Source organism: Microcaecilia unicolor, chromosome 11 (genome assembly GCF_901765095.1).
Source record: "Microcaecilia unicolor chromosome 11, aMicUni1.1, whole genome shotgun sequence".
In the NCBI taxonomy this organism is placed as follows: Eukaryota; Metazoa; Chordata; class Amphibia; order Gymnophiona; family Siphonopidae; genus Microcaecilia; species Microcaecilia unicolor.
Window position 1 is genome coordinate 69,118,409 of NC_044041.1, and position 26,188 is coordinate 69,144,596.

The following is a 26,188-nucleotide window of genomic DNA, read 5'->3' on the forward strand; positions in this document are numbered from 1 at the left end:
CCAGGGGTGTTTTCTTCACCTGAAGCACATCTGTATTATCACTACTACCATTATTAGTCCCCTACTGCTGAGGCTAAGGGTGGACTTTCTTTCACAGTGGTCACTTACAATGCTATTATTTGAGGTCATGGAGCTGCCAACTTACCCAGTTCAAGGAGAGAGATTTAAGGCCAAACCTGGATTTCTGACGGCTCCATCCTTATGCAGGATAGGATCTGCAGCACTGCTTTCAACAAGAATCAGGGACTACAAATACCACACTGCTTTGGGATGTAAGTTCAAAACCAGGACTGGATAAAGTGTCCTTCCTGGAACTGGGTAACCTAACAGTCACCAACAGAATATACAAAGCTTTTTAATTCTCTCCTTCTCAGCAATACACTGCAATTCACCAGCTTCACCACCGCATTTAAAATTGTGATAGCCACAGGCTTTTGGCCTTCTTACTTGTAAGAGAGGAAAGAGCCCTTATTTTTAATTGGAAGGAAATAGGTGGGTCATATCTTATTTATAGTACCTGCTGAGGAAAGCTACACTTCCTCATGAGAAGCAAGCAGGACTACCACCTCCCTGGCCTCTATGGTAAAGCAGAAAAACACCCATCACTCCCTCCACTGCAAATGTCCTGTGCCAGCCCTGTGAACACCCACCTGTAACTGTAGAAAATGCACAGTCCTGAACAGGGAGTACAAAGCTATCAAAACATGCTTCATATGTCCCCCACCCACTTCCTGTCCTATACCAGTAAGAGTTACAGCCTATGGGGAAGCTGGCCGTGGTTTATGCAAAGGGCGTTGCAATGCTTTCTTCCCACGGTTATAGCCACTTCCTTCTCTTTTCCATGAGCTGCAGATTATAGCAGTAACAGTCCTATGCTACACATCCAGGCTACATCGAGCTAGCCAAAGCCTCCCTAGAAGAACACATTAGCTTAGTAAAATGATAGCACAGGAAATTGCTCAACTCTTAACCAAACCATGAAGAAGCTTTTCGGTCAAATGAAGAAAACCATACCCTAACATGATGCAGGTACATGTGTAGTGCTTGTACAAACCATGGCATCAAATTTACACTTTCAGACAAAAGCTCTCCATCGTGTTTTGCTTTGGATAATAGTTGAGGCTCATTTTCAAAGCACTTACACTAACATAGTTCGATCAGTTTGAAAATGAGCCCTCTGTATAACTTTGTAAGTCTAAAATGCTTTGAGAATACACCACTACCTGTGCTAATGGCATGCTATTTGAAACCCACTCGAATCTCCAACAGTGAAGACAGTAGGTCCCAGCTTGGTCTTGCTGACCCCAAAGCCAGCTGGGTTCTCAAAACAGCCATAAGAGGCAGCAGTGAAATTTGCATATAATAGATATGTACAGACTGTGGCCATTCTGAAAAACATATCTGGCTGTAATAGAGGACCAGGATCACAAGGTTAAATATCTCCCTTCTCCATGTCATTCCAAGGCTGGCACAGTGATTGCAGGCCAGGGCAGATAGGGCCACAGCCCACTGCTCAGGGCACACCAGTAACTCCGTTATTTTATTGTTTTAAACCATGAATTTTATTTATTGGATTTCACTTCTGGCTACATATTGTACAGGAAATGTAATGAGGTGTTTGATGTGGCCTGGTAGAGCTTTCATTCACCTTTGCCAACAGGGGGTATGTAATGCTCTTCACTTTCATCCCAAAAGGTTGGCTTTTGTTTTAATTATTAACATTAAAAAAAAATGGATGGGGACAGAGAGGTGCTCATCCATACATAGCCTATAGAACAGTACATGTAAGTATATATCCAAATTTAGAAAATTAGTCCTACAGTAACACATAAGAAAGGAAGTGGATGCAGGCAGAGGACCTAAACAAGGGTACAGCTAGTCCCTCACAACAGGAGGTTCCTACAGATTGAAAGCCAAGCAGGGCCAGAGACTGGAAACAGTACACGCCCTGTAGAGATAGCAGCATGACAAAATAATCCCCATAGTTTAGGTGTACCTCAGTCTCAAGTGACAGCAGGCTGCACACCAGCTCAACTAGTGCTTGCCAGAGCCAGAAAGTTAAGTCTAGCCTCCCATGGCAAATGCACAAGAACCTTCACACTTAGCCAAATTTCATGCTCCCTGCTGCCACACGGAGCCTCTGCTGAATGCATCAAGAGGAAACAGAAAAGAGCACACAGGTACCACGAGGAGGACAGATATTAGGAAAGGAAGGTTGAGACTATACAGAACTTAAACACATATTTCTCTCTCCCTAGACTGTGAAGTTGTGGGCAACCCTGTGCTTATTTTAATGAGGTGTCCCAGCCATCCCACTTCTATTCCAAAAGATCAGGATAGCCCGACAGATTATAAAGCATCAACTGTATTTGAGCATTAGTGCACAGATGAGGCCACCATACACTTTCTCCCCACCCAAAGGGTTTGCTTTTAGGAAGGGATCCTAAAACAGACTGTAGCTACCAAAGGGGAAAGAAAAGCAGCAGCCCATCTCTCTCCCCTCCATATCACACAATCCCTGACCGGATAAAGGCAGCAGATACAAATCAGTCTCCAGCCAGGTGCTGCATCAAGGAAAGTGCAGGCTGTTAAGTTCTATTAAAAAAAAAAAAAGGGGGGGGGGGGGATGAATTAATCAGACATTAGCTCCAGGGGCAGGTCCAGAAAGCAAATCTGAGAAAACCTTCTGACAACACCTTACACAAAAGGTTTTCAGCAATCAAGCAGGGCAGCTTGTGTCTCTAGTTCCTCAGTGCCATCTTAACCCATTAGTTCCCAATGTTCCCATAATAAAATTCCATAAGGGAACACTGGGCACTAATGGGTTAAAGTCTGACTTCAGACATCATCTCAGGCTTAAGAAAAGTACACCCTCTACTTTCCCACCAATTTATTGCCGCCTCCGCCCCCCAAAGGGTTTAAACACCACTTTCCATGGAGACTCTGCCACAGGACCCTAGGCTGGAGCCACACCTATGAAAAGGAGTTCAGAGAAGAGGCAAACACCTAGGCACAGCCAGCCCATAACACTTTCCATTGGGAGAGGGGAGGGAGAAACAAAACAGGAAGGCCAAAAGCCAGACCTACAGTTAGAAACCAGATTAGTATAACATGTGTAACACACAAGAGAACAAGTTTTAAAAAGTCCAAACAAACATCACTCTTGGAAAGGGGAGGTAGGCAAGCAGGAGCTCAGGTGATCCCACCTCCTGCCACACCTACAGAAAGTGCAATGAACCTGAACATGCCCATCAGTGAATAATGCTACATATGAGGGGCACCAGCATGACACACTATGTGCCCAGACACCCTGCAAACCCAGGCAGGGCTTCCACACAGACTGCAGCAGCAGCACATCCTCAATGCTCGCCAAGGAGCTGCCAGGTCCATCCTCCATCCTGGCTCTAGTTTCTCTAAGGCAAGTTTCATTTTATTAGAGCTGTCCAGTCTTTATTCCAGATGGAAAAGCAATTGGCAACTGTGTGCTGTGTGTCACTTACAGTCCTAGAAATTAAAAACTGAAACAAAGAGCTGCCAGTTGCTGTGAAAAACATCTTGGCTGGATGGGGCCCTGGACAGCACAGCAAGACTGGTCCCTGAAGCCAAGGAAAGGCCGCATGCGTGCTCTTTTCTCCTGCAGGCGCCATTATGCTACCACAAATTCCGATTTCATGTCCGCTTTCACCTCTGGTTTCCACACCGAGTCCTCAAATTCTAAGTCCAGACTCCCCTCACTGGAGACGCTGCTATTGCTGTTGGTCCGGCTGGACTTACGGTTTGGAAGCCAGTGATAAGGAGCCCTGGCATCACGCCGTGCCTTTCTGCGCAGTCGCTTCTGCTGCATGAGCAGCTGCAGCCGCTCTACTTTGCACCGTGTTGCACGGTTCTCTGTCTGTCGTAAACGATCACCTGCAACAAGGAAGAGAAAGGGTTAATGTTGTGCAGGATTCCCTCAAGAAAAGGCAAGAAGGATAAATGACAAGATGAAGACCTGATCAGCTGACCTGCCACCTTCTATACTTCAGTACAGCAATAGTAGTCTACCCTTTCTCCCCATCTCTAACAGAAGCACACACATCTAACATTAGAAATAACACTCAAAAGAAGAAAAAAAACAAAAACAGTAGAAGGTTAAGGTTGCCACAGTCCTACAAAGGAACTTCAAGAGAGATATTTCAGTGTGAAGTCACCAACATGGAATTCATCAACACACAACACCCTAGACATGAATAGGGATAGTAGCTTCAAAGCACACGACAGCTGGGAAAGGGCTTATATTCGGTTAGGTGGTTAACCTGTAATGGAGGTTCTCAGTGACCAGCAGGATGTCATCCACACATTATCTGACAGTACCATGGATAAAGTAGTTCTCCAATAGCTCAGAAAGGCTTGAATTAGCACCTCTGAGAACATGTTAGCCCCCTTCCTCCTCAGTATAGCAGGTGCATCTGGATGGAGGTAGGTGAATATGGGTGGCTGACTTATGCTGCTATCCATGGAGAACCTCTATTACAGGTAAGTAATCCCACTTTCTCAATGGGCAACATGAGTCAGCCACAACTGGTGACTCCAAAGCAGAGAGACATGAAGGGGTCATTATGCCTGCAGGCACTTCTGTTTACAAGTATATGTGTGTGGACCCCTTGACAGATTGTGTTAAAGCTGTGGTAGTATGTACCTAGAGGAAGAGAACATTCAGGAGTTTAAGTCCTTCCAATGCACATGTTCCATTGATTTGGTTGTATGAAGTAAAAACACAAGAACATGAGCCCCAATGGGGGCTAATGGCAATAGGGCCATGAACCTGCATGCCTGTATTCATAATATGTGCCCCAATGAGGGTGAACTGCAGACAGTGGAATAAGTCTGCAGCAGGAAACAGTGGTTGTGCCCAGCTGAAACAAGAGATGGAAGGTGGGGGGTCATCATGCTAGGAAGTCAATAATTATACTGCCTACACAAATGACTGGGCAAAGGTGCTGTCGGTCCTTAAGTGACACTCAAGGCAGTAATGATGGAGGACAATGTAGCAGCCTTGTAGATATCTTCCAGTAGAATAGAGTACAGATTGGCCAAGGTGGTTGCCAAAGCCCTGAGGTGGTGGGCACTGTCCCTCTTGGCTAGCCGGAGTTTTGCCTGGCTGTAGCAAGGATAGATGCAGACAACAATTCACTAGGACAGAAGGTACTTGGAGACTGGGGACCCCTGGTCTGTGGGGGTTCAAACGAAAGGAAGACCTAGGACACCTTGTAGATAGGGTCTGTTCTACAGCTGTAGGCTTGCAGGGCAAGTCTGCAGTCTGGATTTCTCCAGGTAGGTGTGTGGCTCTAGGTAGAAGACGAATGTTTAATGTGGAAGGTAGAAACTGCTCTGGGGAGGAACATGGGATGAGTTCTCATGGTAACCTGATCAGGAAATGAATGTTCCGGAGGTAGATGACCAGTGCCTACAGCTTGCTGATACATCTCACCAAGGTGATGGTCACGCAAGAGTATTTTCCAAGTGAGAAAGTTTAAAGGAAATGTCCCTTATAAACTCAAAGGGGGCTTGAGCGAGCTCAAACTTGATGATGTCGAGATCCCAGAACATAACGGGTCGGTAGGTGGAGATTCATTAGGCCTCTCATGAAGTGGGAGACCAGAGTGTGGGCAGAAATAGAAGCATTGTCCAGCCTGTCATGGTAGGCAGCAACTGCACTAAAGTGAACTATTATAGAGGTGGTCTTGAAGTCAGCACTGACGAGGTTAACCAGATATTGAAGCAGATGCAAAATGAAGCAAAAGAATGGGGCATAAGACAAACCAACATGAGCATATAGCACTGTATGCCATCCCAGCTTTTTTTTTGGGGGGGGGGGGGGGGGGGGGGGGGAGGGGGGAGAGGGAAGGGAAGGGAGAAAAAAACAAACAAACAAACAAACAAAACATCCTCATTATGGGTTGATCAGTATGGGTCCTGGCACAGATGAAAGGGAAGATGATTGAGAGCATGCATACAAAGTTTTCTCTCTGAAAATGAACTTGAGCTTTCACAGGTCCAGGATAGGGTGTAGGCCTCCTGATAGATTACTTTGGGAGTGGGGGGAGGATCAGGAAATAGCAAGAATAAAACCCTTGGTTAACATCTGAAGGGTGAACAGGTTCTATCACTTACGGCTTGGAAGAGGGAGCCAATTTCAATTTCCAAGATAAGCACCAGTAAAAGATAGTCAGGTATTTTGTCCTGGGGGAGGTGGGGGGGAAATTTAGCTGAATCTGATGGAATCTAATGTTCACTACCCACTTGCTGGTCACGATCGTTCCCAGGCGAGGTGAGAAAAGGTGAGGCTCCCCCTCTATTGGGCATGAGCTGGCACTGGGGTAGTCAAAAGGCTGCCTTACTGGAGGAGCTGTTTCTGCTGCATCTGTTCCTTGGTGCATTGTCTTTTGTTGATATAGATATATGGCTGTTGTCTAGGCTGCGATAGTTGCCATTGGAGTAGTGACATGAGGGAAACTGAGTTGTGAGAGCATAGTCCAACAATCTTCAGCTGCTGGAGGGGTGCTCTGGGGGGGGGGGGGGGGAGTTGGATGATGGCACAGCAGTCTTAAACATTAACCCTATTCGACATCTCCAAAGAGGCTGTCCCACGAGCAGAAAACATCAGCCAGGCACTCACTGGTGTCCTCTTAAGCCCAAAGCTCTGAGCCAAGCCATGTTCTTTGCAAATGATGCTGCTGCCAGCTGTGCATGAAGCCATGTCAAAAGCATCAAACGAAGATGTTTTCCACATTCTGCCATATCTTGAAGAATAGATGAAATTGTGTCTCTGATCTGACTTCTGGGGCTAGGGCAGAGATAGCATTGTTTGCCTTCTCTAAGAGAAGTCAAAGTAAAGAATAAGGTGAAACTGATGTGCAGCAATTCTGGAGTTCAGCATGGAGCTTTGGAAGACCCTCTTGCCCATGTCAGATGGTTCTGCTCTCCATATTGGGGAGGGGCCACGGCAGATTTCACAGTGATAAAATATTTGTGACTTATTGAATCCTAGGGTGGGTCAAACTTTAGTATTTCAAATCCATCTTTCTTGAGCACGTGTCTTCCAGATTTTGTTGCAATTGTCCAAGTATTTTGTGAACAGGCATTGAAATTACAGTCTAGACCAGAGACTACATTTTTGAAGGAACTTAGTGTAGGCCAAGTCCTCTGGTGGACAAGCTGTGATGGCAGAGAAGGTTCTGATGGGATGTTTATCCTGAGGAGCTATTCTGAGGGGTGATCAGAGTCCCAAGCAGTGCTGATGAAGGCAGCTCCTGTTTTGCTGTCTAGCAATAGGGTCTTCAGTGAGAATATTGGCTGAGGAGGGTGGGAGGTACAGTGGAGTGAGTGACTGTACTTCTGGGATAGCATCCTCCAGTTTCTGGTCCCCCTCTCCTTGGGCAAGTGATGTGTACCATCCTTCAGGTGTTGATGCTTGTGTAGCTGCAAGGAGGATCTTCTGTCTTTGGAGTGATGGTCTGAGGAGAAAGAGCAGTTTTGGCCATTTGTGGTTGAAGCTGTGGTGGTGGCTGTCTCTAGATGTATGTCCCACTCTGGAGCACTGGTGCGTTGGGGATGGTCCTCAGAAAAACAAGAAAAGAGCCATTCCTGTGTCTGCCCATCTTTCTTGAACTGTGTCTTGCAGAGGGACAGACTTTAGGGCCCTGCAGGTTTCCACCATTGCCTTGTATTACTTCCATGACATGGAACAGGCATCCTCAACACAATGAAGCCAGCCAATCTGCTAAGCCAGGGGTGGAGCCATAGATCGCATCAGGTCTGCAGCATAAAGACAGTCCTGAAGAGAAGCTAGGGGCAGAACCAGAGAATCTGCTGTGCTGCTCATTGTCAGTGTCGAAGCGGAGAAGCAGATTCTTCAGCAGAATTTTGGCATTGGAGCCCAGACCAGGGTCATAGGGGAGGGAATCCCTGCCATTGCTCGTGTTACAGATGATGGAGTGAGACTTGCTAGAGAGGGCCTTAGATAATGGCAGGGTATCCTTGCCTGGATCAGGTCTTCCAGCTTAAGAGGCGCCTCAGGAGGAAGGCAGCATGGTTCCAGGGAGCAAGTCCTGGACAACATGACTTCTATGGCAAAAGGCTCAGCTAGACATGTGTGCGTGTAAAGTGCAGGCAGGCATCCATGTAGTGCAAAGGTCCAAGGAACTGGATGCAGCGATTGTAGGCATCTTCAGGGTTCATCTTCTCTCTTATCACCCAGGCTTGAGCATTTTTCTTTTATGATGGTGGAAGGATGGTGAGGAGACAAATTCCATCCACTGAGCAAGCCAGAAAAAAAAACAAAATTGAGCTGCGAAGGGCTAGGCCAACCTAGAGAAGAAGCTAATGCATGCTCAGATGGGTTAATTCAAGTCTTTCTGAACTACAGGAGAGCTACTTCCATCCACAGCACCATTGGATTATGTCACCAGGTGTGGCTGACTCATCTTGCCTATCCATGGAAGAATTAGGCCATCATGTCTGTTTTCTCTTATTTAACAGAGAAGTATACATAGCAGAACTGTGGTATCATTCCCTTTCCACATCCTGTCCTGCACTGTTCAATGCTTTTTCCATACTCTATCATGTATCTGACCAAGTGGACGATGGTCCTCGAAAGCTCATGCCCTGATAAATTAGTTAGCCTATAAAAAGGTAGCACCTGCCTCTGTCGTTTTTGTCCCACCAGACTAACAAAACTATCCTTTTTACACCGATATTAGGCAGGTGAGGTATTGCTCCATTTATTCCCTTCATAAAGGCTCAGGGTGCCGATGCAGAAAGCCGCTAGTAGTGAACGTAATATTGTAGCATGCAAAAAGCTAATTCTATGTAAATTTCATACACGCAGAACTAGCATACAAATTGAAGGAAGTTTGCCAGATGCATGTGCATGAAAATTTCATGGTACACAGCTTCTTATGTGCATGTCAGGAAAAAAACAGAAGCCTCAGCCAATATCAGTGCCTGTTTTTCTGCATGAGCCTTGCAAAAGGTTTTAAGCAAATAAACATTGTGAGGCTGATATTTATGTATAGAACAGGCACTGACACTTTCATTTTTGTTCCGACACGTGCATAAGCTCTGTTACCTACAGGTCAGTCTTTTAAACTTAGAAACATGACCGCAGATAAAGGCCATATGACCCATCCAGTCTGCGCATCCTCTGTAACCCCTAATTCTTCCTGTTCTTAAGCAGGCAGTTCTTCTGGCTGCAGAAGACAACAAAACTTAATGGCCAACAATGTTGTAATACAATCTGCGGCCATGTCTTCCGTGCGAGTTAGCACCCACACTAAAACCTTCTGTGCACTGATCGGCCATTAGAGCACAAATACAACCCTGCGAATTTCTGCATCAGCCCCTCTTAAGCAGCCTTTTCCTTCTTATTCAAGAAACTGAGCTAAAGGGCCAGTTCATATCATCCCTCCCATTTCTGGATGCAAGGACCCCCCCCCCCCCCCAAAAATAAAAAATAAAAAAAAAATTCCCCCCAAATGTCACTCAGCTCCTGGAAATTCAAAGAGGCCTGAGAACTAGGGAGGCCAGAGTTCAAATCCCACCTCTCCCACAGACCTTCCTTCTGATCTTGAACAAGTTGCTTAACCCTCCATTGCCACATGGCAAAGTTAAATAAGCTCCATGAGAAAGGGAAATACATGCCCTACCTTGAACAGTACTACTGAAAAGGCCCAATCTAAATCCAATACTTCTTTCAGGAAGTGGGGTTGGTGGGGGAGGGACAGTAACCAGGGGAGTAAGGAAACTGGGAAAACAAGGCCAACTCAAGAGAACCAAGCAAAAAAAAACAGAGAAAGAAGAAGGATCTCTCTGGATCAGGGTATGCCCACTTTCCCTCCCCCCTCCCCCAATGTCCTAGGTCTAGAGCTTTCAGACTGCAACTGAAACCTGACCCCATCCCACCTGTTTTAAATGAGGCCTTTGTCTAGCAAGAAGAGGAGAAGCTGTATGTTCTAATCAGGAGGAAGCACACACACAAAAAAAAATCAAGCTAACACAATGAAAAACAGAAAACCACACCGGCAATCCATTTCTACAAACCATAGGCTGCTACTCAAAAATAACTCATACGTCTAAAATATTATGTTCCTCAGCCAAATCAATGGAAATCTAGCATAGCCCAATCCAGGCCATTTCCCTTTGCTTCTCTATCCAAATCTGTTCCACAGCCATGATGCACAGCACCAGGTGCAGAGAATGGCACTCAGGAGAACTTGCTACTCTCCCCTTGCCCATATGCCGCAATGCATTTTATCTACATCTGCTGCTTCTCCTTACTATTTCAATTTGAATTCTGAACAGCACAGGGAGGGCTAGTGGAACTGTATTGGGCACACTATGCAAACCTTTAGCTTTGTACTCCTCCCCCCCACACCCATTAATCATCATGCCCCTACTCTCTCCCCCATCACTTCAACACCACACCTCCCAGAATGGTCCTATAAAAATGCATAATTGGATATCATACTTTTAAATATTAAGATGACCCATACACAAAATGATGGCATTTTCCCCTGGTGCATGAGCTATCTGTAAGTGGCTTATGCTTCCTGCAGTCCCAAGTATGCCCTGATGGTTCTTGCAGTTAGCAGGACCGTCAGACCTACTGTCTTGCATGGACTACAGCTGCCTTTCCCACCCTCAGAAGCCATCATCCTAGACAAATGTTTAATCCACCCTGTACACAGGGCCCCATCAAACCCACACATTCAGAGCTCAGAAAGAAGTCAGCAGAGGCAGTGCTAGAAGCATACAAGAATGTTACTCTCTCACCCCCCCTCCACCCCCAAAAGATGGAAGGGGGTGGAGAAGGCACTGAACATCCCATGTCTAGAGGCAGAGGAGATGTAATCAGCCCCGACAACAGCTTCTTTATATCCACTGAAGACCCTGTTTCAAAACAGTCACTCTGAAGCATCTCAAAAACCCAGCTAAAGCACACTTATCTAGTAGCCCTGGCCAGGAAAGGGACTACCCAACAATGACACATGGCTATAGCTGCATATAAAAATCCAGCAGGAAGACAGAAGCACACCTGACCCCACCCCATCTGCAGAGTGACTGGTAGAAGCCCTGCTTACCTGCTGGTTTACACATTCGGAGCACAGAGTGTAAGGGCTGGGCTGTTGCCATCTTGGCTGAGGTAGTTTTGGTGGTGAGGAGCTCTGGGGTAGGTGGGGAAGGTGGTGGTGAGGAGGGGGTACACTGTGTTTGACAGCGCAACTGAGTCAGTGACTGTGGCATGCCCTGGTAATGCCGCGTGGCGCTGAGGAGGTCATTAAGGATTTGCAGAATAGTGCCAATGTCCCGTCGTGGCCTGCCGGTGCTGTCTTGGCAATTTGGATGCAAAGTGCCTGTGGAGGGAAAGATATAGTTGAGCGAGACATGTTATCTCCTGCAGAAGTGTCCCCACAAAGGGACCAGGATCATCATGATCCTCCACAGAGTCCCTCTAAAAAGCCTCCCCCCCCCTTCTCCTTTCCCTGAGGAATAACAGGAGGTCACTGTGATCACTCTTGAATCTTCCCTCTCCTCTCCAGAGTCTAAGAAAGGTTCACTCCCAACCTGAACTGTTCCCAGGACTGAAAAGGGCTTGTTATGGATCCCCTAAAAATAGATATCTATATAAGTCATCCAATGACATGGGCTCATTCTGGGGGGGGGGGGGGGGGGGGGGGAGAGGCCCAATAACCTGTCAGTCTATAAGGTGCCCCTCAGCCTCAACAAAACATGATCTTCATAACTTAGTAAGCAGTTTCTGCTCTCTTGGTCTATTTACCAGTGTTAACTTACCAGAGAAGGTTCCTGAGAAGACTCCTGGAGCATGGTTAACAAAACTTTCAATGATTGCACCAGGTTTGCGGGATCGATTAGCCGGGGACACTACGCTGGAACTACCACTCCTGGGACTGCAGTCCACCTGCTGAAAAATAACAGAGTCAGCTGTTTGACAAAAAGAAGGGAATCTTTGTAAACCTCTTCCCCCCAGACACTAGTCCAAATGGAGACCCGTCCCAGAGCTTTGTGCACTGTGTATGAGCATGTCTGAGATGTGTCCCTCCTGGAGACAATTTCTTGTTGAACTCTTGTTTTAAATATTACAAAGGGCAATACACCCACAAAAGCTGGACCACAGCATGCAAGTGTGTGGTGGGGCAATATCCAAAGTTAACTAATTTATCAGAACTACAGTGAGGTAACCAGACTATGACACCTACACAGCACTAGTCACCTTGCCTCAAAGGTTACTCACCTGGGAACACGAGGAAGTTGTACTGCTTGCTCCATGGGATCGAAACGTACTGGTAGTGACTGGAGAAGGGTGGGGAGCACTGCAGTACATAGACGTGCTGGCTGCAGACTGTGAAGGACTCTGCTGGCATGCAGGAGCAGGGATGCGTGAAAAACGAGAACCTGTGGAACCATGAAGGGTCCTATAGTGAGAGGAAGGACCAGCTGGCCCCCCAGACTCCCCATGACTGGCTATCACATGGCTGTGCTGCAGCTGATTCCCTGACTGCTGAGCAGCCAGCTGGAGTTGGACAAACATCATGTGATCTCCAACACGAAGAGCAAGGGTCAAAGGTGACCTTCCAGACAGAAAATCATTCACCTAGTGAGAAGGAAAAAAAAAAAAAAAAAAGAGGGATTAAAACCCAGCTCTCTGTCTCGACTTCAGCCCAACCCAACCATTCCAAAGTTTAAACCGCACAGCTAAACATGCATCTGTAGTTCCCAAAAACAGTTGGTGGGAGGTTGTCACTGCCATATCATTTTCATCCATCCTTTCAGAACACAAATCTCCCTGATTTGGGGCGAGTACCGAGCAGCAGCTATTTTTTCCTTTGGTTATGAAAAATTCTACACAGTCTGCTTAACTCGAATTTTGTGTGCAGCAAACTTGTCTGAGATTGTCTACCTTTCACTGGATCGCCAAACTCACTGCAGTTGCCTGCTGCACCCCCCCCCCCTTCTCCTTCCCATAGGTTCCACAACTCATGCAACTAGGCCTCTCTCCTTGCTGCCTAAAGCCCCACAAGTACAGTTCACCAGGCACTCATTTGCCCCTCCCTTCACCCAAACCAACACAAACACTGCCCAGAGCCCCAGTCACTCCCACCCTCATCTATCCCCACACACATACTGCCCAGACAAACTCTCTGTCTTGTATCTCCACAAAATTGTTCCACTGGCTTCACTCCCTCCCTTAATATTTTGCACAATCATGGGAGAACATCTTTCTCCCCTCCCCTTAAAGACCTGAAATCCACTGGCTCCATTTTTAACAAAGCTTCCTCTAGCACTGTGGGATGATAACTGAAGCTAAATTGTTAGGGTATTTAGAGGCATTCTTTCCCTTTCAGCTGAAGGCCATCTCTAAATACTATTATGTTTCCAGTTCTGGCCAAGACATTCAGACAGACAGATACCTCCCCCATGGAATACATACCAAGAATAATTTCTAGGGCCCCTAACACCAGACATCACCATTAGATACTGGCAGCCAGTCTAGGCTCTGACTTGACTTTTCAATTGCTCCCTCCCCAAGCATAGCCAGAAACCAGATAGCTGTAAAGTTTCATGGGTTTCCCCCTTCCCAAGGAGTGTACCCCAAAGTCATAGACCCCCCCCCACAGTGAAAGAAACAAGTAGGGCTACTTTCAACCAAGCAGGAGTTTGGGGGTGGGGGCTCATCTCAGGATCCTATTACCACATTTACATCCCACACTGCAAAGATCTTAGGTCACAGAAGTTCCCTAAAAGGGCCAGCCAGCAGCACTGTGGCCCATGTGACCAGTGGTACTACACAGGGTGCCACCTAGGCTAAGACCAATCTTAGCCGACGAAATCTTTCAAACTATAGAAAAGCAGCAGCAAGCAAGACTGGAGTGGATTAAGAAGGAGACACTGCATGGTATGGGGAGGAAAAAAAAGCAGGGGCAAACATCAGAGAACAGGAAGGGAGAAGGCAAAAGATCCCTTCCCACTCCTGGGGGGGGGGCACAGGGTGAAACTAAAAGAAGGGTCTTCATGTGTAAGAATATAAATGGATTGAAAAATAGAGAAGCTGTATGAAACGCAAGAGGAAGAGTTAAAAGAGAAATAAACCCCATAGACAGGCTGCAGGCACCTTCAGCCCACTCAGAGGAGAAACAGACTTCCTCCACAAAAGAAGCCTCTATCAGAACCCCCTTCCTCACAGTCAGATATGCATCAGACCTTTCTTCCCCTCAGCAGAAAACTGGGAAATGCAGTCCCTTCCCCCATCCACTCTCACACCTCCTTAAATACTTTGCCATCTGCTTTGGGAGGGTCTGAGCCCCAAGGGCTGGGCTTTGTACTCCCAGGCATGCAGGAACCCCCTCCCCCCCACACACACATATTTAAGCAGTGCTCCCTGCTCCCTCTCAAGGGCAGCATTCCATGCTGTTAACCCTCTCAGGCACATCCCATTCATGAGCCTTTCCTTTCTCGCCTTTGTTCAATTACTTCACACTACCAGGGTGTCCCTTCACCCCAAATTCTGTCAAAGATTCTTGGGAAATGCCAAGTATAAGGTTTCTTTCACCCAGTTCCTATCTAAACTCCACAATAATATAATTATCTTGCCATCGATAAGTATGTGTGTGTGTGGGGGGGGGGGGGGGGGGGGGGTCAGCAGGTCCATTTGACTTGGGCTTCACATTGAAAACAGCCTCTGTTTGTAAAAATATCTACTATATATATTCCTCCACACACACACCTGAATTTGAAATGTAATTCTGCTACTGCATTTTTCTTTAATTTGCCTCATTTATATCTTAAAAATAAATAAATAATGAGTTCCATGTCTCTGGAGTCTCCTAATTTGCAGAAGCCTAGGCCTTTGATTCTCTGAAAGGCCCTGGTAATGGAGCCAGGTTTAATGATCATAAAAATCCAAATGGAAGGGTAATCAAAGCAAGAGAGCCTCTGCCCTGCCCCCACCCTTTTCAGCAATTATAGACTCATCACACTTGGGTTGCCCCAACTTTGCTTTGCACCTCCTCCCCCCAGCCTACAGATGACCTTCCAGGGCACAGCCTTCACCACAGTTTGCAAGGACTGAGAATGAAGGGGGGGCAAAGTTTGTCCCCACAGGTTCTGTCCTCATCTGGTGAAAAGAGGAGGCAGAAGGACAATGGTGAGAAAGGGATGAGATGGGGACACAGTGGAGTAATGCCGGAGGGGGGGGGGGTAGAATATGGAGACACAGAGGATAAATGCTGGAAAAAGGAGATAGGGAGACTAAGGGCTAGTGCTGAACCTGGGGGTAGGATAGAGACAGAGTCACAGAAAGGAGATGCTGGACAGAAGTGCAGTGGGAAGAAGGATGGCGCACATGAAGAGAGAAGATGTTATATGGCCAGAAGACCCTGCAAAGGGAGAAGAAACAGAAAGAAACAAACAAACAAACAGTAAAGAGACAATGGAACCAAAGCTAACAGAAAAAAACTGTTTAAACAACAAAAGGGTATTTTATTTTGAATTGCATATTAATTAGAATATGAGAGTTTTTGAAAATGCATCTCTCTGATGTCTTGTATTTGAGTTTCCATTTCCTGTATAAGCAGAGTCTGATTTCTTGAGGTTCCAGTTCAGTTTCTAGCTTTCATATTTCTATTGCTGATGTATGGTCCCTTGTTTCATATTTGTTGAGGGCTTGTCTATTTTGTGCTTCAGACCAAGGTGCAGTATTCTGCTACCATGTAGTTTCTGTGTACAGATCTGTAGCAGTCTTGATTTTTCCCCCACTAGGTGGTCTACTGGAGTTCTAGGGTCTGGTGTAGTATTTACAGTGCTTCCTATTCATAGATAAGTTTATTCTTCTTTGAGTCCTGGGAGATAATTCTGTTATTGCACAAATGTTTGCACAAATTTGTGCATTTGTGGTGGAAAGATTGTGTGTTGGTCTTATTGAAATTACATCAAAACATTAATATAATTTTTTGTTAAAATATCAGACAGGGTTTTAAAACATCTTGCAGGATCTATGTGGTTCAGACAAAAGCCTGCTATAAGACAACCACCTGATCGGGTTTAAATTGTGAGACACTGCCTCTTAAGGGATATTTAAGTAAGTATAGTTGGTAAATCGTGAGACACTGCCTCTTAAGGGATATTTAAGTAAGTATAGTTGGAATTGTTTCCATAGATGTGTATGTGGTTTAGTGTGGTAATTGCTTGAAACAATTGAGTTTAAAATATAACAAGTCATGATACATTAATCCATTTTTAGGTTCAAGAGAAGCACTACTCATCTATAAAAGTAGCCAACAGTCTTTCCTCGGGCCTCAGTCCCTTCACCACTGTGCCAAATGTATACCCCAAATGCACTAGGAGAAAGTCTCATTCATTGGCCTTCAAGCTGGCTGTTTGGGATGGGTCACCATTAGCATCTCTGTGCTCTGCCCAGTATGTTTCCTCCCCTTTTCAGCATTACCCCCACTGCTTCCAGCAAGAAAATTTAGTATTGGGATGGAGCGGCTGTCTAGGCCACATAGCTGATGGCTTTGCTGGTCCAGCCTCTGACAATCTTCCTGTTTTTAAGGTGCAGAACCATCAGAGTCATCAGCATCGTGACCTAGAGAGCGGTTCTGCACCTTTATGCTGCACTTGTTTCAGTGGGAAGCAGCTTGGCTGGCAGAGAGCTAAGAAAAAGCTGTGTTACTGACGCTAGGGGGGGGGGCCCTATCCATGAAAGCTTGCCCAGGGCCCCATAGGTGGTTAAAGCAACCCTGCTTACACCCCTAGGCACTACACCCCCTAATATTGCAATTCTCCATGTTCTACCCTCCTCCCACACCTCCAGGCTTGCTGTCCTTTCTGCTTCACTTCCCCTTTGTCCTGTTTCCAGGAAATTGCATACAATTTCCACTTGAAATCTGCAGATGAAAGAACCATGCAGAGATTACAGAAAGGGCTCCAGGTCTCAATCCATTCCAGAAATTAAAGCAGCAAAACCATTTTAGGTTACTGGAAACCCACATCTGACAGTGATACCCACCATTCTTTTGTTCCAGCAACCAGAGGGTTTATCAGAGGGCTTTGGCAGTGTTTGGGGGGGGGGGGGGGGGTAAGTAGGGAAAAGCTTTGGAAGCACAAATGTATCGCCCCCTACCAGTTGGTAAAATCAGACCCCAAGATAAAACGACAGCTTGTCCCTGCAATTCTCAGAAGTGCTTCTGAGTCATACACTCGACATCTCTCCTCAGCTAACCCCCCCTTCCCAGGAGGGAGGGGGAGCGGTGGTGGAGAGTAAAGCTGCTTTACTGAAACGTCACAGTCGGCTGCTTCGCTCTGTGTAACATTTATTGCAAACAAAGACTAGAAAACAGAACCAAATAGACCAGCATGCCTTGATATACAGAATCTATTATCTTCCACACTCAGGCCTGTTCTGTGGCTACTGATCTGCCTGCCTTATATTTTGCACACCTGGTGTGCTTGCACAGTTTCTCTGGTTCAGGTTTCCAGCAGCTATACTGGTTCAGTTCTTTGCAAGCCCTGCCATACAGAAAGTGAAACTGGACCTGTTCGTTAGACCTCTACTAGTCCAATTCAAAAGATACCACCAAACTAAAAAAAAAAAAAAAAAACCTTTCAGGATTCTACACTGCTCCATAGCAGCTCTGAATACCTAGTAGCGGCTCCCCACCCCCACCCTCTGGGAAATAAATGCACTCTCAAAGAAATCTGATCCCTTCCTCTGCAGCACCAAAAGCAAAGATGTGACCTTTGCAACAACATAGATGCCCCTGCAGCAGGCAACTAAACGCCCAGCCTGCAGTAGGACAGACAGGAAAGGGAATCAGAGTAACATTACCCCCCTTCAAACGTCCTAGTTATTATACACATAACATGGACTACAGTAGAAAACACAAGAGCTTGAATTATTTCCATAAAGATAATTGTGTAACCACCAAAAAAAAATCTGCAGTAAGCGACCCCCTTCCCACATTAAAGGGAAGGCTCAAGAAACCAGTGTTCACACAATATACCAAATATTGATGTCAGTTTTAGTGCCCTTCTGTACCAATGGCAGGATAGAATTCTCTACTCCAACTTACAGACAAGAACCTCAGATAAGAAAAATCAACCAAGGCCAGACTCTCTCCCTTCGACAACTCCCCCTCTCACCCCAATGCCACAAGTTACCTTTTGGTCACCCAGCTCGCACATGAAGAGCCTATTTAAATGCTGAAATCCTTTCACAAACTAGGAAAGGGGAAACAGGCTTGGTGCTTTGCCTGGTCTCAAAGCAGCAGAAAGCGCCCAGGGCTTAAATCCTATGAGCTGAACCTTGGAATGTGCAGAATCTGTGCTGCGGACCAAGAGCCCTGTGGCTCTCTGCTCCAAGCCTCAGCAAACCACTGGGGAATGCCTGGAGCAAACCCAGCGTGCCTGGAGATCCACAGCAAGAAAGCAAAAAGGACGAAGAGGAACTTCAAATGTTGCTAAAGTGATTAAAATACTGCTTCCTTCCATCTGCCCCCTGAAGTAAGAGCTGCATGTCCCTCCCCAGCCTGCTATGTGAGCAAAGCCCGATTCTCAGAAGCTATTTGCATTCAGTGCGGAGGCAGCACATGAGCCCTGCCTCTCTCCCCTCCCCCGGACAGGGAGCCATCCTGTGCCAGGTCTTCTCACATGATCCTTGCCCCCCACCTCTCCACCCTGATGGGAGAGGGATCTATCCTGTGTCATGTCCTCAGTCATGAGTCCCACTCAAAGAACTGATCCCATTGCCAGTGCCTCAGTTATAGAAATCAAGCAATACAGGGGCATTAAGAAATACCCCAAGCATTACACTTCCAAACAATTCAGTACACACATCAAAAAGAAAACACAAACTCTGTCATGTCCATCTGCCCCAAACTGTAGCCCTTTTCCACCAGTCTTCCTTGCCCATTCAAAAGTTACCCCCCCCCCCCCCAAAAAAAAAAAAATCATGTCAAGTCAGTTGAAACCTTAATGAAATATGGCCACAAAGAATCCAAGGTTACCAGTATAATACTGCAGTCTCTAAACTGTATTCTGTGGCAGACAGAAGAGAGTAAAGTGCCTTTTTTTTGGAGGGGGAAGAACAGAGTGCATTCTGTAACTGCATCTTGCTTTCCTGTCCCCACCCCACCCTACAGCAGAAGGCACATACAATAAAGGTCAGGAGAGGGGAGGGCTAGACACAGAGCCAGGGTTAACTGGCCTGCCTCCCCCTCCCAAAGTGAATCCGGTTACCAGGCAAGCAGAAAAATCACTCCTGATATAGCTATTCTAAATAAGCAAGAAATGAGAAAATAAACACAGGAAAACCAGAGGGGGCTGGGGGCCCAAATTCTCAGGAAACATGCACCTTAGGGAGGGGATTGCCATGACAATCCTAACTACCGCCTTATTTACCAATTTAAACAAAGACCATTCACAAACCTCAGGGGCCCTGCGGCCCTTTGTTCTTTTCATCAATAAAGAGAATTACCCCACCCATCCCCCACCAGACTCTGAGAAATGAGGGGGCAGCATAGGTCAAAGTACAAGCAGATGCACATGATGTGGGCAGCACTTTTAACAAATATGAGGGTGGGAGGTGGGCAGATAAAATCCATTTTTGTTGTACCAGTGGCCTTGGTACTCCTGGTCCCCCCACCCACATTGCCAAAAGGGGCACACAGTATCCACCCAGCATATTAAGATTACTCTTATCTATTCATCCCCCTCACTTTTAACCCAGAAATTTGTAAAACCTCCATCCTTCTACAGAATCCTACTCCAGGTTACCAAGTGCAGGCCACCGACATAGAAAACAGAAAAACTCTAAAGCATAAGAGGGAAGCTAGCAGAGAATGCCACTCTTACCTGAGTCTCCGTGAGGCTCTCCAACGCCTGGATCACAGACTGCTCTGGTCTGGAAGCTTGAGACTGGGAGACAGAAGCAGAATGACATTCTTAGAACTCTCTTCTCACAGTCTGCCTAACAAACTTACAGATAAGCAACCCAAAACTTAACAAAAAAAAAAAAGCTGTTTGTACCATCAGGCCAGCTTCCACAGTGGGCACCAGAGTCAGCTTGCTACCTTCTGTCACCCCCAAGTCTTGTAATTTTCCAGAATTCAAGCGACTGAAAAAGAAAGAAAGGCTTATCAAAGTTTCTGTAAACGGGGCAGCTGAGATTCGTAGACCAGTCTAAGCCGGACCTGATTTTTTTTTATCTCATTACATGTGTGGTTTTGTATAAGGGAGTACAACGGGGCCAAAGCAGGCCCGGACAAAAGTGACCACCAGCATCTTACAGAGATCTGAGTATTCATCAACCCCATTCATTCCACCTGCAGGGGGCGACAGACAGTAAGGAGCAATGTCCCAGTTACTGGGCCTCCTTGGCAGGCAGGCGAACAAAGCTCCAGGGTTCTGGAATGAAGTCGGGCTCTTCTCTTCTCCCTTCTCTTCTCCTCTCCCCCCCCCCCCCCCCCCCCCCCCCCCCCCCCCAGGGGACCTGAAAATGAGCCTCGCTGCCTCTTCCTCCAGCAGCGTTTAGCTAAGTGCTGTTAAACGCGCCTGCTTTCCACGAAACAAAGAGTAAGACGCCGCGTCAAGATCTCGTGCCCAGGAGAACAACTCCAGCTCTACGCACCTTTCTTTGTACAAGAGGGCGAGTCGCTCCTTCGGGACTTTAAGCCTTTGTGACAGCCTTCTCTTCAATCCTTCCACCGTCTCCTCGGCGGGCACAGACAACTCATAGCGGGTGCCGGTGGTGGTGTGGATGTACAGATTCATGGACGGATCACTGGCAACGGCCTCACAGGCGGCGGCTCCTCGGCTGCAGCTCCTGGCACTGGGCTGCGGGTCCATTCGCTGACCTGCGAGAAGAGGAGGATGGAGTAAGACCAAGCAGCAGGAAGCGGCGATCGGCAGCTAAGCCCGGTGCACGCGCCGCTGCAGACAGAAGCTCCGGAGTGAAAGTAACAAAAAAAAAGTTACAATGTATCGACGTTCTACAGCGCCCTAGTCCACCCCCTCCTCCGGAGCCGCGCTCTCAACCAATGGCTATACGCTATGCGCCTAGACTCGCAATCTACAGCCTATCGGAGTCAAGTCAGGGCTTCCCCACGTGGCAGGGGCAGCCGCAAGGCTTGGGTGTGGGCCACGCCTGCCAGACAACCGCTGCCCAATAGGAATGCGCGGGCAAGTAGCGTCATGCTCTCAGCCCACCTCCTTTGCATTTCCAAGCCATTCATAATCTCTCAGACTCACAACAAAGAGCTTTATGTAAATAGGAAGGATCCGCTCGGCTTGGGCTGGGGGGAGGGGTGCCGCCTTCCTATTGACGCTTATCTGCGGCCAGCTGCGCGTTAAAGCGAGGCAGCGGGAGGAGACAGGGCGGGGGCTCCTGTCGTTTTCGGCTCAGCCCAGATGACTGTACTGCTGACCTTAAACGCTTCATGCGCTCTCCTCACAGCAGGAAGGAGCGTCAGCTGGTGACGCGCCTATGCTGAAACCGGAGAGATTACAACAGATCTGCATATCCTGGCAGAGCCCAGCGCGTTTCCCTTCATCCCCTCCCCCTTCACTCTCCTTTGACTGGGGTAATGAAGAGGGAGGGGATCGTGCATCCAGAGGGAGTATTGGCGATTTCTGCTGATCCATACCCTGCAGGGGGCATTGCCCCTTGGAAAGCTTCTTGGAATGAGTCAGCAACTCGGAGGTGCCCTCTGCTGACGCGAGGTGGAAGTGGAGCCGAGCTGACAAGTGATCAGAGTTGGCAGGGAGAGCAATGTTTGGTAACAATAACTTGTGCTCTTTTCCAGAGGATGCCAGATTATTTCACAACAGCAATAGAAATGCACTTTTCTTCACAGCTTTCACATTCCTTTAAGAGCAAGGGTGGAAATTATTTGTTTAAACTTACATTTTCACCTACCTATCATTATTGAAATTCCTTTGCGCTAACGACGCATGAGCATAGGGTTGCTGTCAAAGAGCGACCGGCCATAGCTGCCATATCTTTCAATACGGTATACCAACCTCTATACACGCTTCATAGGGAGCGGGGGGGGGGGGGGGGGGGTGACAGCTATTCTAGAACTTGTTTATACGCGGGGTAGCCTGACACCTCTCTATAAATGTAAGTGCTATATAGTCTCCTGTTTTACGTGCACCTTTACGTAGATGTCTCCGTTTGAGTTTATTATGCGTTTCAAATAATTTAACAGACATTATTATAGTTTAAACTGAGCTCACGTCTTGACCCGCTGAACTTTAAAAATAAGATTGTATATAACAAGTGGGACGTGACAGTAGATTTATTCTTTCTTGAAATAATTTCCACACTAAGCAGGAAGTAAGGATGATTTTTCGCACCTGTGTGTATCTGTCCTCTGGTGCTATATGCATAACGCATGTTATTACTATTGCGCTGCCGAGTTGGTGCTTACAAATAACGGATAAAAGGGGTGCAGGCTTTGAGCACTTTTTTTCTTTTTAGATGTGTGTGGTGATTGTTTTGAACAATCGTTTTATTGTTTTCAAAATTAAACTAAAAAAAAAAAAAAAAAGAAGTCTTCTGAGCATTATCATGTCTACTAGGCTCTGTGGTGCTGAGAAATACTGTGGAATGCTATACTTGACAGTAATGGGAAATACCAAAGGGGGCACCTTCCCGTCCGAGACCTCAAATCTAGTCCCTGATTGGGGGGGTGGGGGTTGCTTAGGAATTGGGCGAGAAGACGGATTCCTAGTAAACAATCAGTGAAAACCCTTTTGTCTGACCGTATGGAAAATACAGTATATCCTACAGTTAGCTCAGCTTCCAGAGCTGGAGTCAGATACTGAAAGCAGTTGAAAAATGAACTTGGCAGCTTGCACAAATGCTTAATTACTGCCGTAGACTGCTTTGAGAAAACGTACTAGGAATCCAGCCCAGTAGTACCAGAACTCTGTACTATGCATATTCTACCCATAGCATTAATGTGGGGTTCCCATTGAACCCCTGTCTAGTGGTCAGATGAGCAGAACTAAAGCTTCCCATGCTTGGCCACCAATCACTGGAGCTGGTTCCAGTCTGGGGCAGCTATATCCTATCTCATCAGCGCAGCATTAACCAGCCACCAATGTGTGCTAAGCTCTTCTGATGTATTTGAAGACATATCTGACCATCAGGCATTTTTCAGAAAAGGTGCTCATTTCTCTTGATATACGGAGCTTGTATGGAAGGTCTGCTGCCTGTGCCCATGCCTGGATTTCCTTTTCTGCCAACCCAGTGCTCGTCAGCGTGACTCAGTGTGCATGGAAAAGGCATTTTCCTGACGTCAAAGAGTCAAGATATTTATAGCACAGCATCCACTGAAAAGCACCCAAGGCCTGTGTGCCGCCCTCTCGTACACTCTGCCCAAGCCAGTCTGTCCATGCAGGGGGGGGGGGGGGGGCACCACAAGCCCTTCTCATTTCCACACAAAAGATATATACAGGAAACCGATTGACAGATGCAGCTACCTCCACAGTTCTAGCTTCCACCCTTCACATACAAAAAAAATCCATTATACACAAGATACTACCACCTCTCTTTTGACTCTAAAGTCAACGATAAACACCTCAAAACCCTGACTGTATCCTTTATCCCCCAAAAGATCGCCTCTTCCCTCAAAACACCCAGAGAAAACTTACTGCAGAACAAAGAAAAGAAAATCACAGAGAGAGAGTTCCCTTTGTAGTGACATACAATCCAGAGCTCGAAAAACCGAGAAGAATCATAAAAGAGCTACAGCCAATACTCCAGGAGGATGAATTAGTGAAAGAGATATTTCCCTGTTCCACCTATGCTGGCCTTCCGACAACCACCTAATCTGAAACAAAAATTAGTGAAAACAAAGCTTCCATTAGAAACTGAAAAAGAGAACGGCACATGTCCCTGGGAGATATCAAATTACAAACTGTGCCAGCACATATCACAGGACTCCATAGTCACATGGGGAAAAAAACATTCAGCATATGAGGATTCTACACAGGCTGTTCACCAAAAATGTAGTATATATTATTATAATTGCAAAAAAAATGTGAAAAACGATGGTATGTTGGAGAGACAGGCCAAATGCTTAAGATGAGATTGAATCTACACAGATACCGCATCAGAAACTATACTGCTGACCAGAGGAGACACCTCCATAGGACAGTATTTTGCCAGACCAGAGCACTGCACTAATTACATTATGGTGAGAATACTAAAAGGAAATTTCAAAAGCATCCAGGAACCTAAAACCTTTGAAGTTAAAATGATGACATATTTTGGCACCAGCAGACAGGACTTAACAAAGATCTGGGTTTCCTATCACATTATAAACCATAAAATGATACTGCTTTTGTCACCCTCTCATCACCCATCCATCTCTCCCTGTTTCTCCTACCTTCCCCATGAGACTGTCATTGGAATGCTTTTATGTTTCACAGATATATTCTGATATAAGTCATCATTTCTGCTCTGAAGAAGAAGGGTTACCTTCGAAAACTCATTAAAAAATTTATCTGGGCAAGTCACTTAACCCTCCATTGCCCCAGGTACAAATAAGTACCTGTATATAATATGTAAGACGCATTGAGCCTACTATGAGTGGGAAAGCGCAGGGTTCAAATGTAATAAAATAAAAAAATAAAATCGTTAGTGCAATAAAAAAGGCATTGTCTTCTTTTCTTTGTCTTGTTTTATTTTTATTTAGTACTTTTAAAAGTGAACTAACACAGCTGCCCTACCACTTCACACCATTTTCATTCCCGGCCATTTTCAGGGTTGAATGGTCTGAATTTGCTATTAGAAGAGGATTCAGGAAGAAAAGTGAATGGGAAACCAGTCTGTAACTGTCGGTATTCCCAGTGTTGTCCAAGGCCAACTTACTAGCACAGAGGCCACACGAGTGACAGCATATAAAATACAGATATTGAATGATCCCACACCACCCTTTATACTTCAATTCATGAATCAAGAAAAGTCAGCTAATGAATGATTTTTTTTGTCAATCCAATAGAATTTCCCTGAGTACAGTCTTTCCTGTAAGTAGATTCAATCCTGCTCTCTTGGGCATGATAAGTACTTACCCTTTTCAGGAAGCCTGGGATCCCTGTGTAGTGAGTATCTTATATCCTAGGTAATAAAGTGCCACCAGTCTCCAAAGTTATTAGGGTCAGAGTACAGCCTGTAAATCCTTAAAGCCTGAGGAGCTGGGCTTTCTAGCCTGTATCACAGCTTCCTAGGAGGCCTGCTCTTTAATGTATGGGAGGTACTGTAAACTTGGCTCCCACACACACACATTATCCTGGGTGGAGTCTGGAACAGGATTACTCTCCACAGAAAACCTCCCAAGCATGCCGAGTCAGCAATTAGAGTTCAAGGGACAGACCAAAAAGTGGGAACAGCCTCATAGTCATCCGCCACAGCTCTGAGCTATCCACCACTAATCAAATCTGCTTTCTCCCTGTGCCCGCCCCTGAAAAAAATATCATAGCTGTGGCTCATGAAGTATAAACAGCTATGCCTAGTATCTCCCACCCAGAAAAAAAAATAAAAACAACAACATTCACCTCTCCAAACTATGGATAAGGCAAAACTTCCCAGATTCTTTCTTGGGAATGACAGCTAAGGGAGAAAGCAACATGACAGAAAACGGATCTGCAATCTACCCCAACACAATCTTGTCAGACAATTTACTGATGACTACCTCCGTCAATTTTGCAATGAACGATGTGTTGCGAATCGTGTTATTGACAAGCCTTGGAAGGGAAAAGGAAAGCCAGAAGATAAAAAAAATCTATCAAGGTATATGCAGCTGCCATGTCAGGGTAACAGAGAAGCCAAGGCTGCATGGCCTGGATGTTGACTAGGGTGGAAGCGAGCAATTACTTGCTAGGTTGGGATGTTGGCAAGTCTCTTTCTTAGGGTATTTGGATGCCAGGTGGGCTGAACCACGGCGCAGGCGTGCTTGAATTTGCAGTCTGTAAAGGGGCAGGAAGATTTATTGTAACCCCAACAGAGTCGGGTGGCATTGAGCTTCCAGGAGCACCCTGAGAAGCACTGATGATTCAAAAGGAACAAGAAGTGCAGGATACCGAGAGGTAACAGTGTTGAGTCCACTAGGAAACACTGATCATAACA

The 26,188-nt window shown here is 46.3% G+C and overlaps 1 protein-coding gene across 3 annotated transcripts; it reads right to left on the reverse strand.

The window, feature by feature from the left end:
• Nucleotides 1-1,517: 1,517 nt before the first annotated feature.
• On the reverse strand, nucleotides 1,518-25,295 carry MIDN (midnolin). 3 transcript variants are annotated; one of them, XM_030217820.1, is made up of 8 exons: nucleotides 25,135-25,295; nucleotides 20,684-20,909; nucleotides 20,083-20,170; nucleotides 19,909-19,971; nucleotides 12,293-12,652; nucleotides 11,833-11,962; nucleotides 11,121-11,393; nucleotides 1,519-3,909 (listed from the first exon to the last, which is right to left on the reverse strand). In XM_030217820.1, exons 2-8 carry the CDS (start codon nucleotides 20,899-20,901, stop codon nucleotides 3,647-3,649), a joined length of 1,395 nt encoding a protein of 464 aa, XP_030073680.1. In that variant the 5' UTR covers nucleotides 20,902-20,909; nucleotides 25,135-25,295; the 3' UTR covers nucleotides 1,519-3,646. The 3 variants fall into 3 exon arrangements, with proteins under 3 accessions (XP_030073678.1, XP_030073680.1, XP_030073681.1); XM_030217821.1 differs by lacking the exon at nucleotides 25,135-25,295 and adding an exon at nucleotides 21,031-21,107; XM_030217818.1 differs by lacking the exon at nucleotides 25,135-25,295 and having other exon boundaries at nucleotides 1,518-3,909; nucleotides 11,833-11,959.
• Between the last annotated feature and the right edge of the window lie 893 nt (nucleotides 25,296-26,188).